At 34.0% G+C, this 20,570-nt stretch overlaps 1 protein-coding gene across 1 annotated transcript; it reads right to left on the reverse strand.

Annotated features, from left to right (window-relative positions):
• Positions 1–17,224: 17,224 nt before the first annotated feature.
• LOC139892380 (phosphoserine phosphatase, chloroplastic) lies at positions 17,225–20,153 on the reverse strand. The gene is made up of 7 exons (XM_071875447.1): positions 19,934–20,153; positions 19,715–19,847; positions 19,527–19,634; positions 19,274–19,367; positions 18,575–18,724; positions 18,438–18,491; positions 17,225–17,873 (listed from the first exon to the last, which is right to left on the reverse strand). Exons 1-7 carry the CDS (start codon positions 20,151–20,153, stop codon positions 17,748–17,750), a joined length of 885 nt encoding a protein of 294 aa, XP_071731548.1. The 3' UTR covers positions 17,225–17,747.
• Between the last annotated feature and the right edge of the window lie 417 nt (positions 20,154–20,570).

Here is a 20,570-nt window from a genome sequence, read left to right on the forward strand (position 1 = left end):
CAAAACAACAACTACAACAATCATTCCAACAACAATAACAACCGCAACAACAACAACAATCAGAAGCAGCTATGCCAAAGGTGTGAAAAGTATCACTCGGGGTTCTGCACCAAATTTTGCAACAAGTGTAAAAGAAATGGTCATAGCGCGGCGAAGTGTGAGGTCTACGGACCAGGGGTTAACAGAACGAAAGGAACAAATGGTGTCGGAACGAGTAATGGCGGAGCAAGTAGTGTCGGAGCAAGTTATGCCAATGTAGTTTGTTATAAATGTGGAAAACCGGGCCACATTATTAGAAATTGCCCGAACCAGGAGAACACGAATGGACAAGGCCGCGGAAGAGTTTTCAATATTAATGCGGTAGAGGCACAGGAAGACCCGGAGCTTGTTACGGGTACGTTTCTTATTGACAATAAATCTGCTTACGTTTTATTTGATACGGGTGCGGATAGAAGCTATATGAGTAGAGATTTTTGCGCTAAATTAAGTTGTCCATTGACGCCTTTGGATAGTAAATTTTTACTCGAATTAGCAAATGGTAAATTAATTTCAGCATATAATATATGTCGGAATCGAGAAATTAAACTGGTTAGCGAAACATTTAAGATTGACTTGATACCAGTAGAGTTAGGGAGTTTTGATGTGATAATCGGTATGGACTGGTTGAAAGAAGTGAAAGCAGAGATCGTTTGTTACAAAAATGCAATTCGCATTATATGAGAAAAAGGAAAACCCTTAATGGTGTACGGAGAAAAGGGAAACACGAAGCTACATCTTATTAGTAATTTGAAGGCACAAAAACTAATAAGAAAAGGTTGCTATTCTGTTCTAGCACACGTCGAGAAAGTACAAACTGAAGAAAAGAGCATCAATGATGTTCCCGTCGCAAAATAATTTTCCGATGTATTTCCGAAAGAATTACCCAGATTACCCCCACATCGATCCGTTGAATTTCAAATAGATCTTGTACCAGGAGCTGCACCAATAGCTCGTGCTCCTTACAGACTTGCACCCAGCGAGATGAAAGAACTACAAAGCCAACTGCAAGAACTATTAGAACGTGGTTTCATTCGACCAAGCACATCACCATGGGGAGCTCCTATTTTGTTTGTCAAGAAGAAGGATGGTACATTTAGGTTGTGTATTGACTACAGAGAGTTGAATAAACTTACCATCAAAAACCGTTATCCACTGCCGAGAATTGACGACTTATTTGATCAACTACAAGGCTCGTCGGTTTATTCGAAAATCGATTTACGTTCTGGATATCATCAAATGCAAGTAAAGGAGGATGATATTCCAAAAACTGCTTTTAGGACGCGTTATGGTCATTACGAGTTTATGGTTATGCCATTTGGATTGACTAACGCACCAGCTGTGTTCATGGACCTTATGAACCGAGTGTGTGGGCTATATCTTGACAAGTTTGTCATTGTTTTCATTGATGACATACTTATTTACTCAAAGAATGATCAAGAGTACGAAGAACATTTGAGAAAAGTGCTAGAAGTATTGAGGAAAGAAAAACTGTACGCTAAGTTTTCAAAGTGTGCATTTTGGTTAGAAGAAGTTCAATTCCTCAGTCATATTGTGAACAAAGAAGGTATCCAGGTGGACCCGGCAAAGATTGAAACTGTTGAAAAGTGGGAAACCCCAAAAACTCCTAAGCATATACGTCAATTTTTAGGATTGGCTGGTTACTACAGAAGATTCATCCAAGATTTCTCCAAAATAGCAAAACCCTTGACTGCATTAACGCATAAAGGGAAGAAATTTGAATGGAAGGATGAACAAGAGAAGGCGTTTCAGTTATTGAAGAAAAAGCTAACTACGGCACCTATATTGTCATTGCCTGAAGGGAACGATGATTTTGTGATTTATTGTGACGCATCAAAGCAAGGTCTCGGTTGTGTATTAATGCAACGAATGAAGGTGATTGCTTATGCGTCTAGACAATTGAAGATTCACGAACAAAATTATAAGACGCATGATTTGGAATTAGGCGCGGTTGTTTTTACATTAAAGACTTGGAGGCACTACTTATATGGGGTCAAAAGTATTATATATACCGACCATAAAAGTCTTCAACACATATTTAATCAGAAACAACTGAATATGAGGCAGCGTATGTGGATTGAATTGTTGAATGATTACGACTTTGAGATTCGTTACCACCCGAGGAAGGCAAATGTGGTAGCCGACTCCTTGAGTAGGAAGGACAGAGAACCCACTCGAGTAAAATCTATGAATATAATGATTCACAATAACCTTACTACTCAAATAAAGGAGGTGCAACAAGGAGTTTTAAAAGAGGGAAATTTAAAGGATGAAATACCCAAAGGATCGGAGAAGTATCTTAATATTCGGGAAGACGGAACCCGGTATAGGGCTGAAAGGATTTGGGTACCAAAATTTGGAGATATGAGAGAAATGGTACTTGGAGAAGCTCATAAAACCAGATACTCAATACATCCTGGAACGGGGAATATGTACAAGGATCTCAAGAAACATTTTTGGTGGCTGGGTATGAAATCCGATGTTGCTAAATACGTAGGAGAATGTTTGACATGTTCTAAGGTCAAAGCTGAGCATTAGAAACCATCAGGTCTACTTCAACAACCCGAAATCCCGGAATGGAAATGGGAAAACATTACCATGGATTTCATCACTAAATTGCCAAGGACTGCAAGTGGTTTTGATACTATCTGGGTAATAGTTGATCATCTCACCAAATCAGCACACTTCCTGCCAATAAGAGAAGATGACAAGATGGAGAAGTTAGCACGACTGTATTTGAAGGAAGTCGTCTCCAGAAATGGAATACCAATCTCTATTATCTCTGATAGGGATGGCAGATTTATTTCAAGATTCTGGCAGACATTACAGCAAGCATTAGGAACTCGTCTAGACATGAGTACTGCCTATCATCCACAAACTGATGGGCAGAGCGAAAGGATGATACAAACGCTTGAAGACATGCTACGAGCATGTGTTATTGATTTCGGAAATAGTTGGGATCGACATCTACCGTTAGCAGAATTTTCCTACAACAACAGCTACCATTCAAGCATTGAGATGGCGCCGTTTGAAGCACTTTATGGTAGAAAGTGCAGGTCTCTGATTTGTTGGAGTGAAGTGGGGGATAGATAGATTATGGGTCCGGAGAAAATACAAGAAACTACCGAGAAGATCATCCAAATTCAACAACGATTGAAAACCGCCCAGAGTCGACAAAAGAGCTACGCGGACAGTAAAAGAAAAGATATAGAGTTTGAAATTGAAGAAATGGTCATGCTTAAGGTTTCACCTTGGAAAGGCGTTGTTCGATTTGGTAAACGGGGGAAACTAAATCCAAGGTACATTGGACCATTCAAGATTATAGATCGTGTCGGACCAGTAGCTTACCAACTAGAGCTACCTCAACAACTCGCGGCTGTACATAACACTTTCCACGTCTCGAATTTGTAGAAATGTTTTGCTAAAGAAGATCTCACTATTCTGTTAGATGAAATCCAAATCAACGAAAAACTTCAATTCATCGAAGAACCCGTCGAAATAATGGATCGTGAGGTTAAAAGGCTTAAGCAAAACAAGATACCAATTGTTAAGGTTCGATGAAATGCTCGTAGAGGACCCGAGTTCACCTGAGAACGAGAAGATCAGATGAAGAAGAAATACCCGCATTTATTTCCAGAAGATACGTCAACACCTCCAACTGCTTAAAATTTCGGGACGAAATTTATTTAACGGGTAGGTACTGTAGTGATCCGAACTTTTCCATGTTTATATATATATTAAATGAAATTGTTATTTACATGATTAAGTGTTTCCAACATGTTAAGCAATCAAACTTGTTAAGACTTGATTAATTAAAATAGGTTTCATATAGACAATTGACCACCCAAGTTGACCGGTGATTCACGAACGTTAAAACTTGTAAAAACTATATGATGACATACATATGGTTATATATATATAGTTAACATGATATTATGATAAGTAAACATATCATTAAGTATATTAACAATGAACTACATATGTAAAAACAAGACTACTAACTTAATGATTTTGAAACGAGACATATATGTAACGATTATCGTTGTAACGACATTTAATGTATATATGTCATATTAAGAGATATTTGTACATCATAATATCATGATAATATAATAATTTAAAATCTCATTTGATATTATAAACATTGGGTTAACAACATTTAACAAGATCGTTAACCTAAAGGTTTCAAAACAACACTTACATGTAACGACTAACGATGACTTAACGACTCAGTTAAAATGTATATACATGTAGTGTTTTAATATGTATTCATACACTTTTGAAAGACTTCAATACACTTATCAAAATACTTCTACTTAACAAAAATTCTTACAATTACATCCTCGTTCAGTTTCATCAACAATTCTACTCGTATGCACCCGTATTCGTACTCGTACAATACACAGCTTTTAGATGTATGTACTATTGGTACATACACTCCAATGATCAGATATTAGCAGCCCATTTGAGTCACCTAACACATGTGGGAACCATCATTTGGCAACTAGCATGAAATATCTCATAAAATTACAAAAATATGAGTAATCATTCATGACTTATTTACATGAAAACAAAATTACATATCCTTTATATCTAATCCATACACCAACGACCAAAAATACCTACAAACACTTTAATTCTTCAATTTTATTCATCTAATTAATCTCTCTCAAGTTCTATCTTCAAGTTCTAAGTGTTCTTCATAAATTCTACAAGTTCTAGTTTCATAAAATCAAGAATACTTCCAAGTTTGCTAGCTTACTTCCAATCTTGTAGAGTGATCATCCAACCTCAAGAAATCTTTATTATTTACAGTAAGATATCTTTCTAATACAAGGTAATACTCATATTAAAACTTTGATTCAATTTCTATAACTATAACAATCTTATTTCGAGTGGAAATCTTACTTGAACTTGTTTTCGTGTCATGATTCTACTTCAAGAACTTTCAAGCCATCCAAGATCCTTTGAAGCTAGATCCATTTGTCTATTTTCTAGTAGGTTTATCCACAAAACTTGAGGTAGTAATAATGTTCATAACATCATTCGATTCATACATATAAAGCTATCTTATTCGAAGGTTTAAACTTGAAATCACTAGAACATAGTTTAGTTAATTCTAAACTTATTCGCAAACAAAATTTAATCTTTCTAACTTGACTTTTAAAATCAACTAAATACATGTTCTATATCTATATGATATGCTAACTTAATGATTTAAAACCTGGAAACACGAAAAACATCGTAAAACTGGACATACGCCGTCGTAGTAACACCGCGGGCTGTTTTGGGTTTGATAATTAAAAACTATGATAAACTTTGATTTAAAAGTTGTTCTTCTGGGAAAATGATTTTTCTTATGAACATGAAAATATATCCAAAAATCATGGTTAAACTTAAAGTGGAAGTATGTTTTTCAAAATGGTCATCAAGACGTCGTTCTTTCGACTGAAATGACTACCTCTTACAAAAATGACTTGTAACTTATAATTCCGACTATAAACCTATACTTTTTCTATTTAGATTCATAAAATAGAGTTCAATATGAAACCACATCATTTTGATTCACTCAAAACGGATTTAAAATGAAGAAGTTATAGGTAAAACAAGATTGGATATTTTTTGATTTTTGTAGCTACAGGAAATATTAACAATTCTATAAAAATCATATTCTAGCTAACTTATATTGTATTATACATGTATTCTAATATATTATGTAATCTTGGGATACCATAGACACGTGTGCAAATGTTTTGACATATCATATCGACCCATGTATATATATTATTTGAAACAACCATAGACACTCTATATGCAGTAATGTTGGAGTTAGCTATACAGGGTTGAGGTTGATTCCAAAAATATATATACTTTGAGTTGTGATCTAGCCTGAGACGTGTATACACTGGGTCGTGGATTGATTCAAGATAATATATATCGATTTATTTATGTACATCTAACTGTGGACAACTAGTTGTAGGTTACTAACGAGGACAGCTGACTTAATAAACTTAAAACATCAAAATGTATTAAATGTGTTGCAAATATATTTTGAACATACTTTGATATATATGTACATATTTGTTATAGGTTCGTGAATCGACCAGTGGCCAAGTCTTACTTCCCGACGAAGTAAAAAATCTGTGAAAGTGAGTTATAGTCCCACTTTTAAAATCTAATATTTTTGGGATGAGAATACATGCAGGTTTTATAAATGATTTACAAAATAGACACAAGTACGTGAAACTACATTCTATGGTTGAATTATCGAAATCGAATATGCCCCTTTTTATTAAGTCTGGTAATCTAAGAATTAGGGAACATACACCCTAATTAACGTGAATCCTAAAGATAGATCTATTGGGCCTAACAAACCCCATCCAAAGTACCGGATGCTTTAGTACTTCGAAATTTATATCATATCCGAAGGGTGTCCCGGAATGATGGGGATATTCTTATATATGCATCTTGTTAATGTCGGTTATGAGGTGTTCACCATATGAATGATTTTTATCTCTATGTATGGGATGTATATTGAAATATGAAATCTTGTGGTCTATTGTTACGATTTGATATATATAGGTTAAACCTATAACTCACCAACATTTTTGTTGATGTTTAAAGCATGTTTATTCTCAGGTGAATACTAAGAGCTTCCGCTGTTGAATACTAAAATAAGGACAAGATTTGAAGTCCATGTTTGTATGATATTGTGTAAAAACTGCATTCAAGAAACATATGTCGATGTAATATATTTATATTGTAAACCATTATGTAATGGTCGTGTGTAAACAGTATATTTTAGATTATCATTATTTGATAATCTACGTAATGTTTTTTAAAACCTTTATTGATAAAATAAAGGTTATGGTTGTTTTAAAAATGAATGCAGTCTTTGAAAAACGTCTCATATAGAGGTCAAAACCTCGCAACGAAATCAATTAATATGGAACGTTTATAATCAATATGAACGGAACATTTCAAGGCAAACGTAGTAGCCGATGTCTTGAGTCGAAAAGAAAGAGCTGTGCCTCTTCGTGTCTGAGCTTTAAACATCACCATTCACACCAAACCTAAATAGTCAAATTCGTGTAGCCCAAGATGAGGCTCTCAAGGATGAAAACATCTCTCTCCTCACCTCTCTATTCGAAGTTAAAGAAACTTGACTCCGATATTTCGCCGGAAGAATTTGGGTGCCTAGTTATGGGGACTTGCGAAGCCTTATTTTAGACGAAGCCCATAAGTCAAGATATTCGATTCACCCCGGTGCCAATAAGATGTACCACGACCTCAAAGAACAATATTGGTGGCCGAACATTAAAAAGGACGTTGCAACTTATGTTGGAAAGTGCCTAACTTGCTCCAAAGTCAAAGCCGAACATCAAAGACCGTCCGGACTACTTCAATAACCCAAGATCCCGTAATGGAAGTGGGAAAGGATAACGATGGATTTTATCACCAAACTACCAAAGATGGTTGGCGGTTATGATACTATTTGGGTTATTGTTGACCGTCTCACCAAATCCGCACATTTCCTATCCATGAAGGAAACCGACAACATGGAGAAACTCGCACAACTTTACATTAAAGAAATCGTAGCCCGACACGGTGTACCCTTATCGATTATCTCCGACCGAGATGGCCATATTGTTTCTAGATTTTGGCGTACTTTACAAGAAGCGTTGGGAACGCGTTTAGACATGAGCACCGCATATCATCCACAAACCGACGGACAAAGCGAACGCACAATTCAAACTTTGAAAGACATGCTACGAGCTTGTATTGTCGACTTTGGAAAAGCTTGGGATAAGCACTTGCCTCTCGCCGAATTCTCCTACAATAATAGTTATCACGCGAGTATTAACGCTGCACCATTCGAAGCTTTATATGGCCCCCGGACCCGAACTCATTCATTAAACAACCGAGAAAATAGTTCAAATCCGAGATAGGCTTAGGACGGCCCGTGGTCGTCAAAAGAGCTATAATGTCAAAAGACGCAACGACCTCGAATTTCAAGTCGGTGATCGCGTAATGTTAAAAGTCGCACCTTGGAAATGTGTAATCCGATTCGGGAAGCGCGGGAAGCTAAACCCGCGGTATATTGGTCCTTTCCAAATCTTGGAGCGTGTTGGAACCGTTGCTTATCGTTTAGATCTTCCATCTCAATTGAGCTCCGTTCATCATACCTTTCATGTATCCAACTTGAAAAAGTGTCTTGCCGAACCCGATATCGTCATCCCTCTTGAGGAACTTACATTTGATGACAAACTTCATTTTGTAGAGGAACCGGTTGAAATCGTGGACACCTCTGTCAAGACGCTAAAACAAAGTCGAATCCCGATTGTCAAGGTCCGCTGGAACACCAAAAGGGGACCCGATTTACTTGGGAAAGACAAGATCAAATGCAAAGGAAATACCCTCATCTTTTCCCGGTTCCGGAAACGCAAGATTCCGAGGAAGAAACAACGACTACTACGCCTACTTAAATTTCGGGACGAAATTTCTTTTAAGGAGTAGGTAATGTAACATCCCGCCTTTTTCCGTTTACTTTCTGTATAACTATTTCAAAGTCCGTTATATATTTATAACATCTCCCGTTGATACGCGTTTAAATTATCTTGTTTAGATAATTCACGCACCCGCAACCGAACTCGAGGGACTATTTTCGCCAACTGAGCAAAGATGTGACTAGATGGACTAGTCACACCCACCTCCTTTCATTTTCCATTTTCATTTTCATTTTCCATTTTCTTTCATACTTCCACATTTTTCTCTAATTCTCCATTACAAAGATTCATCATCTAAATCAAATCTAGCAAGCTTCAATCCAAACAAATTACATATTTGGAATCCTTGCAACTTTCTCTTCGATTCCATACCGACTACATCTCATTTGGGTAACTTTCTAAAATCACTTGATTTTGTGTTCTTGATGTTTTTAACTTATAAAGTTGTTAATTAGTGCCTATGGCTCAAGTCTAACATGAATATGTGATTTATATGTTCGATCTTGTTATTTTAAACAACTAGCATGAACATGAACTTTGGTGTGTTTGGTTTGGTGATTTTGTTGCTTGAATGTTGTTTAATGTTATAAATGCATGTATTAAATGTGTTCCTAACATCACTAGCTTCAATTTGATGTGTAGGTTGCTTTAGAAAACTTCATAAACTCGATTAGTGGTTTTGATGATGTTGGTTAGGGTTTGATAGATTTAAATGTGAACATTTAATGTATTGAATGCCATGAATTGTTGTTGGTAAGTAGTTAGTTGTATTGTATGCTTGATTACCTACAAAACGGCGTGTTATATGTATGCATTAAATGCCCGAATCAAGAATGTGCATTGATGAACTTGAAGATTAATGATGAGCATTTATTTGATCATTTAATTTGGAAACTCGATATTTGCAAATGATGTTTTTGATTGATGAAACGTGTTTAGTTGTGTTCCTCGTCAAATTACCTTTCCAATGATATAAGATACGTATTCTAAGTGTTTACGGTTTGTGATTTGTGCTAATTTGAAGATTGAATTTTGACTTGAACAATTGAAACTGACCAGGCACCAGACCACGTTAAATGTCGCGGCGCGGCCCTCCTTGGTCGCAGCGCGGCATTTGCCGTGTTTGGGTTATGACCTACATGGTCAAAATTCGAAAAATGTTTGCTATGCTACGTACCTCCGATTCATATGTAACTTGTTCTAACATGCTTATATATGAATAAAAACCTCAGAAAAATAGTTCGGGACCCGACCCGAACGTGTTGACTTTTTCGTTGACTTTGACCGACCAAAGTTGACTTTTAATCAAACTTAACCAAATGTTTGTGCAATCATTCTAACATGCTTTTATACTTGTATCTTGCATGAAACGTGACAATTTGACTCACATGCTTTAGTAATCGAGTCATAACGAGCCATAGGACTAATTGAACACTTTGACCGACCGTGTTTACCGATATTGATACAACCTATTTGTTTAGGTCAAGACTAGCATTCGTTCTTGCACACGTTTACTTGTTGAAGTATCTTTACATACGTGCACTCAAGGTGAGATCATAGTCCCACTTTTACTCTTTTGAACTTACATTTGGGATGAGAAAACATAAACGTTTCTTTTTACTAAGTGAACACAAGTACAGGAAAACAAACATTCTACATACGAGTTTGAACAAAAATCCTCAATTCGATTATCATTAGTTACATTTGCCGGGTGTAAGCGAGAACTTATGTTATATGGCCATATGGGTTTGACAAATCCTCATTCAAACGGTTCGCTACCATTTACGAATGGAATATATTTTCGAGAAACAGTGTATATTCTAACACTATTGTGATGGGGTTCTATGGAAGGAATGTTAAGCATTGATAATTGGATGCTCGTGAATATTAACGTTTGGAATGTATTACTATTATATCAATGTTACAAATCTTGTGGTTCACTTGTACTTACTTACTTAAACCTATGATTTCACCAACGTTTTCGTTGACAGATTTCTATGTTTTTCTCAGGTCCTTGAACGTTTTGTGATACATGCTTCCGCTCATTTCTTTTGATACTTGCTTGGATGTCGAGTATACATGCATACGTAGAGCGTCTTTTGGCTACTTTCAAATTGTGTCGCATATGTTTCATTTGTACTTTAAACTTTGTAACGTAACTAGTTGTCGAACTACTTTTTAAACCTTGAAACATCTATACTTTTGAAATGAATGCGACATACTTTTGGTCAAACGTTATTTTAAAGACTTATGACCACGTAACGAGACCTAAGTAGACATACTTTTGGTGATATCTCACAAAGAGTAAAGAGGGAGAGAGGGAAAGAAAATGTGGTGAAGTGGGTTTGGTGTGGTGAATTATTTTAAAGCAAGGAAAACTTGACAGATTGAATCAATCAGATACAGGGATAAAATTAAAGTAGATATTGATTTGTAACCAATTTTGTTTTATAATGTGACTAATCGTAATTGTTTATACCCTATGACAGACAGAAACAAACTGGTAATACAGTTTGATTGTTAAGTGTAACAATTTGATCTTTCTTGATTTTATAAATATAATATATATAAATTAATATTAATAATTTGTAAATATAATTATATAAGTAAGAATAATAATAATGAGAGTAATAATAATAATACAACAATTACATGTAACAAATTTAAAATTTATAACCTTTAATGATACTAATACTAATAATAATATTTCATGTAATAATAATATAACAACTATAATTAAACTTGTAATTACATTTAATATATTAATTTTACAATTAATATATATTATATTATATGATAACATTTATTTAATATTTATATATTTTATATATATATATATATACAAATACTTATTAATATAATTCATATATATATATATATATATATATATATATATATATTAATGGTAATTTAACTATTTTATTTATTATTTTACCTTTTTAATTTCAATTGATTAATGTGTATTTGATTACTCAAATATTATATATATACTCTTATGTTTATATTTATATATATATTTACATATTTATTTACACACAATCGTTCGTGAATCATCGGACATAGTCAAACGGTAAATGTTATCCATGTAAACAGTTCAAAGATTCTAAGACTCACATTACAGACTTTGCTTATAGTGTTGAAAATATAATATCGTATCGAGAGTTTGATTTAAAATTAGTCGAAATTTTTCGGGTCACTACATTTAGTTCTTCTTGGGTGTAAGTTTATGGTGCATATTCAAATTTTATAAAAGGAAATTAAAGGAAACCAGTTATAGGACACTAAAATTACTTTTCAACTAATTTCCTTTCCTTTTTTTCTTACAAAAAAATCTCGAGGGTGACCATTTATTACTTTTCGTAGATTTCTTTCCATTTCTATTGAAAAAGTCAAGATGCAACTTTTAATTATTTTCCTTTAATTTCCTTCGTAAAAAAAAAACTCAAGAATGAACTTTTATGACTTTTCTGATATTTGTCTCATTTTCTGTTTAAAAAAATTCGAGACTGCACATTGTGATACATTTTTCCACTTGAGAGAATAATTTGGTTATAACTTTATTCTTATTCAGCTATGTATTGTTAGTGAGTTAATCTTAAATACTCCGTATCTTATATGTTGGTTACAATGCCCATAGTATTTAGGGTAATACTTTCAAAGCCAGATTATTGAAATCGGCAATAAATTAACTTTAATCTTGTTTTTTGTACTTTGTGACCCTAACTTGTTATAACATGTTGCTTTAACCTGTTATAATGTGTTACCGAACCTACCAATCTTGTCACATTCTATAAAAATTCCAGAAGAAGCAACTCACAAACAATTTGAAATGAAAAATCACAACAATTCCTACTTAACCAATGAAATGACCGAAGAAGTCTTTTTCTCTTTCATTACAAAACAACACTTTATAACATGATATGCACATTAGCAAAAGTGTATATCGGACAGAAACACCTCAGCTGCAACTAACCACTAGGATATGATTGTGAACCAGCTGCCAGCCTGCAATTGTTAGTTCCCTTATCGAACTCGATACGCTCTCCCCAACTTTATTCTTACAGAGTGGGCACGAAGCATTGACCTTCAACCACTTATCCACACACTCTTTATGAAAAATGTGAGTGCACATCAACTCTCTTAGTTCATCTTTGTTTGCATACTTTGCCAAACAAATGCAGCACATAGGTCTATTAAATATAATACATAAATTAATAAGGTTTTATGTATGGGCTCACTTGGTGTAATTTTCTCTCGCATATCATCACAAAATTGTGAAATGCCAGTCTTTGACTTGTTTGGTTAATAGACATGTAAACATAAATGTAGCAATATAAGACACTTAGGTTGACCAAAAACCACGGGCGGAGCCACTCTTTAACCATAGGTGGCACGTGCCACCACTCAACTCATCAGGCCAGTAGTTAAAAGTCGAGTACCCACATTATATTCAGTATAAAAAGTTGAGTTTTATATGGGTGACACCAGTCAAGAGGCTTACTTAAATCAACTTTATTACAGAGTATACCAATAGCCTAGCTCACTGTCACTTTATTATATTTAAAAGACCCGGTATAAGGAAGTCTCGAATTCCATTATATGTAAAAGGCCCACCGAAATTATAATTTCCATTTCTTATTCTTTTACATATATAATATATATTTTGGTAAATTTTAAATTGCTATATATCGTGCTTCATCCAATCCTCAGATAATTCGTTAACAGAAAATTGGATGATGAAAAACTTATTTACGAAAAGGAACATCGTATAAAAACAATACGACTTGTATATTTTTATTATTAGATTAATACATAACTAAAAAAATCACATACAAGGAAATGGAAATGGAAATGGTAAAAATGTGTCTGACTAGTTAGTTGACGTGTTTGGTGATGCGTTTAAAGAGGAGAAAATGGTCATGATTCTGAGATATATCAATGTATTTGAAGTTGTAAGCGAGATTTTAGTTGATGTTGCTCGTGTGAAAGATGTATGTTTGAACTCTTAACTTTGTCATCAATATTTTATGTACGACTCAATGTATTTTGTGTCACTAGTCATTTGGAATCCTGGCTCCGCCCCCGCCAAAAACACCTTTCTTCAAAATTATCAAACTTGTTACAAATATCTAGCATCAAATATGATATTAAAAAGTATATTATTTCAACATTAGTCTAATTCCTTGAGTAATAATTTTAAAGGGTTTCATATATCAAATACACGTAGAGAGACTTCCGGCGCATTTGATCCGTTTCTTTAAGAAAACTTTAATATCCGTTTGACTTTAATATTTGATATAAAACATAACTGACATATAGTTCACAATTGATACTCCTTTATTATGCAAGCTAACTAGATTTCGTCAAGAAATGCCAAATAGATGCTAACTAGATTGATGGGGAGTAAGATTTGCAACCTCACGCCTGACTATACATGGTCTTATTCGGAATGAGTTTGAAATATGAGGATAGTAATTTTTATTTTTTAAATAATTTAGTTTTCAACAATAACTCTTTTACTGATTTTGTTATTAATTATTTTCACACACTAAATCTCAAACATTAATTTATTTATTATTTCATATTAAGATTTAAACTTAATATTTTTGTACATTAGCTATCTCAAACATTAATATTTTATAGATAAAGGTTAAATATAGAAAACATTTAATTTTATTATAATCTATTATTACAAAAAGTATTTAAGTTTGATATAATAAATTGTTTATAAAAAACATTTTGTTTCGTTATAATAATTTAATATAGTTCTTGAGTACTAATTTTATATTTACTTATTTTCGCACCAAATCTCAAACATTAATTCATTGGCTTAAAAACTAATGTATTATTTATTGGTAGCTTTCAATAACAAAAGAAAAAAAAAAAAAAAAAAAAAAAAAAACATATGTATGTCCTTATATTGCTTACAAACTTTTTCAAGTGAAATTTCAGTCCAGTAGATTTGTAGTACCATTACCATACAAACTTTTCCATAGCTTAAATGATAATAATATTATTATTATTATACTTCCTCCATCCCAATTAGATAGTTCAGTTTCTTTTTTTGTCTGTCTCAAATTAATACTTCACTTATAAGAATAATTGGTTAATGGTTAATATATTTTTATATCCTTACTTTATTTAAATAAGACAATCACTTTTTCTTAAACTGTGTGTTATTGTCTCGGGACTATTAAATTGGGACGGATGAAGTATCAAATATCAACTTAGAGTTTATAGTTGTAACATCCCACCTTTTTCCGTTTACTTTCCGTATAACTATTTCAAAGTCCGTTATATATTTATAACATCTCCCGTTGATACGCGTTTAAATTATCTTGTTTAGGTAATTCACGCACCCGCAACCGAACTCGAGGGACTATTTTCGCCAACTGAGCAAAGATGTGACTAGATGGACTAGTCACACCCACCTCCTTTCATTTTCCATTTTCATTTTTCATTTTCTTTCATACTTCCACATTTTTCTCTAATTCTCCATTACAAAGATTCATCATCTAAATCAAATCTAGCAAGCTTCAATCCAAACAAATTACATATTTGGAATCCTTGCAACTTCCTCTTCGATTCCATACCGATTACATCTCATTTGGGTAACTTTCTAAAATCACTAGATTTTGTGTTCTTGATGTTTTTAACTTATAAAGTTGTTAATTAGTGTCTATGGCTCAAGTCTAACATGAATATGTGATTTATATGTTCGATCTTGTTATTTTAAACAACTAGCATGAACATGAACTTTGGTGTGTTTGGTTTGGTGATTTTGTTGCTTGAATGTTGTTTAATGTTATAAATGCATGTATTAAATGTGTTCCTAACATCACTAGCTTCAATTTGATGTGTAGGTTGCTTTAGAAAACTTCATAAACTCGATTAGTGGTTTTGATGATGTTGGTTAGGGTTTGATAGATTTAAATGTGAACATTTAATGTATTGAATGCCATGAATTGTTGTTGGTAAGTAGTTAGTTGTATTGTATGCTTGATTACCTACAAAACGGCGTGTTATATGTATGCATTAAATGCCCGAATCAAGAATGTGCATTGATGAACTTGAACATTAATGATGAGCATTTATTTGATCATTTAATTTGGAAACTCGATATTTGCAAATGATGTTTTTGATTGATGAAACGTGTTTAGTTGTGTTCCTCGTCAAATTACCTTTCCAATGATATAAGATACGTATTCTAAGTGTTTACGGTTTGTGATTTGTGCTAATTTGAAGATTGAATTTTGACTTGAACAATTGAAACTGACCAGGCACCAGACCACGTTAAATGTCGCGGCGCGGCCCTCCTTGGTCGCAGCGCGGCATTTGCCGTGTTTGGGTTCTGACCTACATGGTCAAAATTCGAAAAATGTTTGCTATGCTACGCACCTCCGATTCACATGTAACTTGTTCTAACATGCTTACATATGAATAAAAACCTCAGAAAAATAGTTCGGGACCCGACCCGAACGTGTTGACTTTTTCATTGACTTTGACCGACCAAAGTTGACTTTTAATCAAACTTAACCAAATGTTTGTGCAATCATTCTAACATGCTTTTATACTTGTATCTTGCATGAAACGTGACAATTTGACTCACATGCTTTAGTAATCGAGTCGTAACGAGCCATAGGACTAATTGAACACTTTGACCGACCGTGTTTACCGATATTGATACAACCTATTTGTTTAGGTCAAGACTAGCATTCGTTCTTGCACACGTTTACTTGTTGAAGTATCTTTACATACGTGCACTCAAGGTGAGATCATAGTCCCACTTTTACTCTTTTGAACTTACATTTGGGATGAGAAAACATAAACGTTTCTTTTTACTAAGTGAACACAAGTACAGGAAAACAAACATTCTACATACGAGTTTGAACAAAAATCCTCAATTCGATTATCATTAGTTACATTTGCCGGGTGTAAGCGAGAACTTATGTTATATGGCCATATGGGTTTGACAAATCCTCATTCAAACGGTTCGCTACCGTTTACGAATGGAATATATTTTCGAGAAACAGTGTATATTCTAACACTATTGTGATGGGGTTCTATGGAAGGAATGTTAAGCATTGATAATTGGATGCTCGTGAATATTAACGTTTGGAATGTATTACTATTATATCAATGTTACAAATCTTGTGGTTCACTTGTACTTACTTACTTAAACCTATGATTTCACCAACGTTTTCGTTGACAGATTTCTATGTTTTTCTCAGGTCCTTGAACGTTTTGTGATACATGCTTCCGCTCATTTCTTTTGATACTTGCTTGGATGTCGAGTATACATGCATACGTGGAGCGTCTTTTGGCTACTTTCAAATTATGTCGCATATGTTTCATTTGTACTTTAAACTTTGTAACGTAACTAGTTGTCGAACTACTTTGTAAACCTTGAAACATCTATACTTTTGAAATAAATGCGACATACTTTTGGTCAAACGTTGTTTTAAAGACTTATGACCACGTAACGGGACCTAAGTAGACGGCGCCGTCAAATGACGATTTTTTCGGGTCGCTACAATAGTTGATGTAAACTTTGCACCAACTAAACAAATACAGTAGGGAGTAACTAAAAAAAAAAAAAAAAAAAAAAACTATACAATTAGATAAATGGAAGACCAAAATTTTAGCATCCTTAGTATAATTCGGTTAATATACATTCGATAATATGACATTTAGTTGTTTTCATTTACATTATTTTAAAAATTGTTGTTCAATAAAAAAGCGTTTATCAACTAATAGTGAACAAGTCCTATTATCACTCAATGCATAAAGTATCGAACACTTGCATTGTTTTCAAAAGCCAACTCGTATTTGTGTTCCAACTTCTTCGCCTTTCTTAGGCCGGTCCCTTTTTATCTTGTCGTACGACGACGACAATACAAACAACCAAAAGCAGAACATATTATGATGATCCAAAATACATTTGGACAAAAGAAGAAAAAAAGATGCACATGGCTTTGGAATGTAATGATTGTATTATGTAGCCCATAATTGTCAAAAACACATCTGAACTAAACTTTAACTAATCACCACCAATATTAAAACAACCCAAATCAACAATCTTGTTTGTTGTAATTGAACAATATGTTGTAGTGCTTTTGCAATGCAGAAAGATATACTTATGAAAAAAGGCTTCACCAAATGAATAGGAAAAAGTGGTTATTGCTATTCCAAAGAATTAATCAAGTCTTTGAAATTAAACACTAGCCAATCAGCTTTTGAGGAAACGGCTTCTCGAAGTTGTACACCGCCGTAACAGATAAACATGTCAGCACATCCTGGTTTTCGGGCCTGCGGAAACAATTATTAAAAATATGAATAGCGCAATTTTATGCTACAAATATACACTTAGGCTGCGTTTGATGAAACTGAATGACTTAGCGCTGAAGGGTTCATAATCTGAATGATTCAGTCTCTAAATAAACTTGGTTTTGAATGAAAAAAGTCGTTTCATAATCATTCTAAATTAACGATATGAAATGGGTAAAATTACCTTATTAACAAGTTACACAAATAAAAATTCAATATACTGGTTTGTTAAGTGTTCTGAATATTATTTGAGGAGGATATTACAAAAAATTTATGTGCTTAATGGTTAAGAGAGTGTTTCAACTCTGAATGGTTCCTGAACCATTCAGCATCATATATCATTCAAAGGTCAGAAACAAACGCACTGAATACTGAATGATCAGCATGCAGCGCTGAACCATTCAGTTAAGAGGTAAACAAATGCACCCTTGGGGATTTTTGACTCGTTTAAGTTGTTCACTTTAAAGGTATTTTTTACTTTTTTCTAAATCTTACCTGCTGACACACTAGAGATAAAACATAACTTGACTTTTGACTTATTCTTACCTCAAGATCAGTTGCACCATCACCAATCATTACTACTGTCTTGTACCCATGAGCCTGAAAAGTTCCCTTGGTGTTACCGATGAAGTTATTTCAATTGTTTCAAAACCATTAAAACGCGCACGATGAAAAAGACTAACCTTTCTTAATAGTTCAACTGCAGTTGGTTTTCCACCGCTTCTTGAAGTTGGTTCGTTTACATCAAATCCAGCAAACTCACCCGAAGCACTAAACACCAGTTGATTAGCGAATATATTTTCAGTTGGTACTCCAAGAATTGATGCAACCGGCTACATGCATACATCATACAAAAAATAAAAAAAGAGACTATAAAAACATAATACTATCCGTCAATAGCATATTTATTGAACCAAAATAATATCAATTCATACATAGCTTAGAATAATAGCAACCTATTTGACCTTATAGGTGATAGGTCAAAGATGTATTTCCTAAAGGTACTACTTTAACTGAATTAGTACTTGTAACCATCAAGGTTGCAAAAATCGATACTCAGGACTTTTTAAGGAGTACTCGGCAACTCAGGAGTACTCATGAAGTACTCGGATTTTAACCAAGTTTGACTTTGACCGATTTTCCGAGTTATCCTGAGTTTTGACCAATTTTCCAAGTAATCCGAGTTTTGACTGAGTTTGGCCGAATTTTGACCAAGTTTGACCGAATTTTGACCAAGTTTGACCGAATTTGACCAAGTTTGACCGAGTACTCCCCAAGTTGCAAAAACCGAGTACTCGCCGAGTAATTCCGAGTTGTGCAACACTGGTGATTATAAAAACAAATAAAACCTTGAAAGCAATTATTAATAATTGATAGCTTACATTGATCATTTGACGAAAACCTCCGGATATAAGATAAACCGTTTTACCACTTTCTTTAAGCTTCTGAACCAGCTCCTTTATGCCAGGAGAAAGTCTACCGATTGAAAAATAAAGTGACGACGAAATAGTAAAAAACACATTGCCTTAACTAATAACATCTTAATAGCTTAAATACACACTTAAGGTGTTAAACATCAAAGAATATATAATGTTACCTACTATCAACAAATATTGCAATTAAATGCCATCATACCTTGGGGGATTCTTCTGAAGAAACTCATTGACCGTCGATAATGAAGGTTTAAAAAGATTAAGTCTTGCAGCTAAGGCTTCCTCGAAAGGCACCGAACCACCCATTGCCCTGCAAACGCAAAACTACATCAACATAAACATCAACCGAAACCAAACCGTTTTTTAAACTAACCAATGATGACGTTCCACCTGGCGGTCCATTCAGCAACAACTTTCCCGGCTCCGCAAAACTCGGCAAGTTCATCGATGCCTTCATCCACGCACACCGTGCTATCCACATCGAAGCAAACAGCATCGGCTTTTTGCCATATATCAAGAACCTCTGTTAATTAAGAATACCAAAGTTAGAAAACAGAGTCCAGCGTCAATAAAATCAACGTTAAATCAACAATTTCATGAATAAAATACCTTTAGAAGGTAATGTGTTGTCAAATCGTCCTAATGAAGAGGCCGTCAATGGCTTAACGGAACCAACTTTTGAGTTGGATGACGTAAAAGGTCCCATCATTCTTATTTGACCGTAAGATATTCTTCGTTTACTTGATGTTTGTAATGGAAAAAGTAAGGTGCTTCCTTGACTACTGTAAGGACGAAAATGAATTATTCGTGAACTGATCAATCCTTCCATTAAAATTACCTGGCATAAAAAAAAAAAAAAAGTTAAACTTAGGCTTAAAAATAAAGGAAAAAAAATCAGATAACCCAAGAAAAATGATGATTGTTAGCAATTAGGGGTTGTTGTTGACTTGTTTACACCAAATATCAACTCCAAATCAAGAAAGCTTAATCCACAACAGCTATAGCAGATTATTAGTTGACCAAACAAAGCAAACATTAGGAACATTCATATTCTTTTACAAATACGCCTAAGAAAATGATAAACTTTCAATTTTTCTTGATCATTCTCAATAACCAGATACACACCAACTAATTGAAGCAAAACCCATGATGAATATCATTAAAAATAAGAAACCATGCAAGAATGAGACCCCAAAATCAAGAAACTAACAAACTAAACTAGTCCATAAACGGTATTAATGGGAAG

Source organism: Rutidosis leptorrhynchoides, chromosome 2 (assembly GCF_046630445.1).
Source record: "Rutidosis leptorrhynchoides isolate AG116_Rl617_1_P2 chromosome 2, CSIRO_AGI_Rlap_v1, whole genome shotgun sequence".
In the NCBI taxonomy this organism is placed as follows: domain Eukaryota; kingdom Viridiplantae; phylum Streptophyta; class Magnoliopsida; order Asterales; family Asteraceae; genus Rutidosis; species Rutidosis leptorrhynchoides.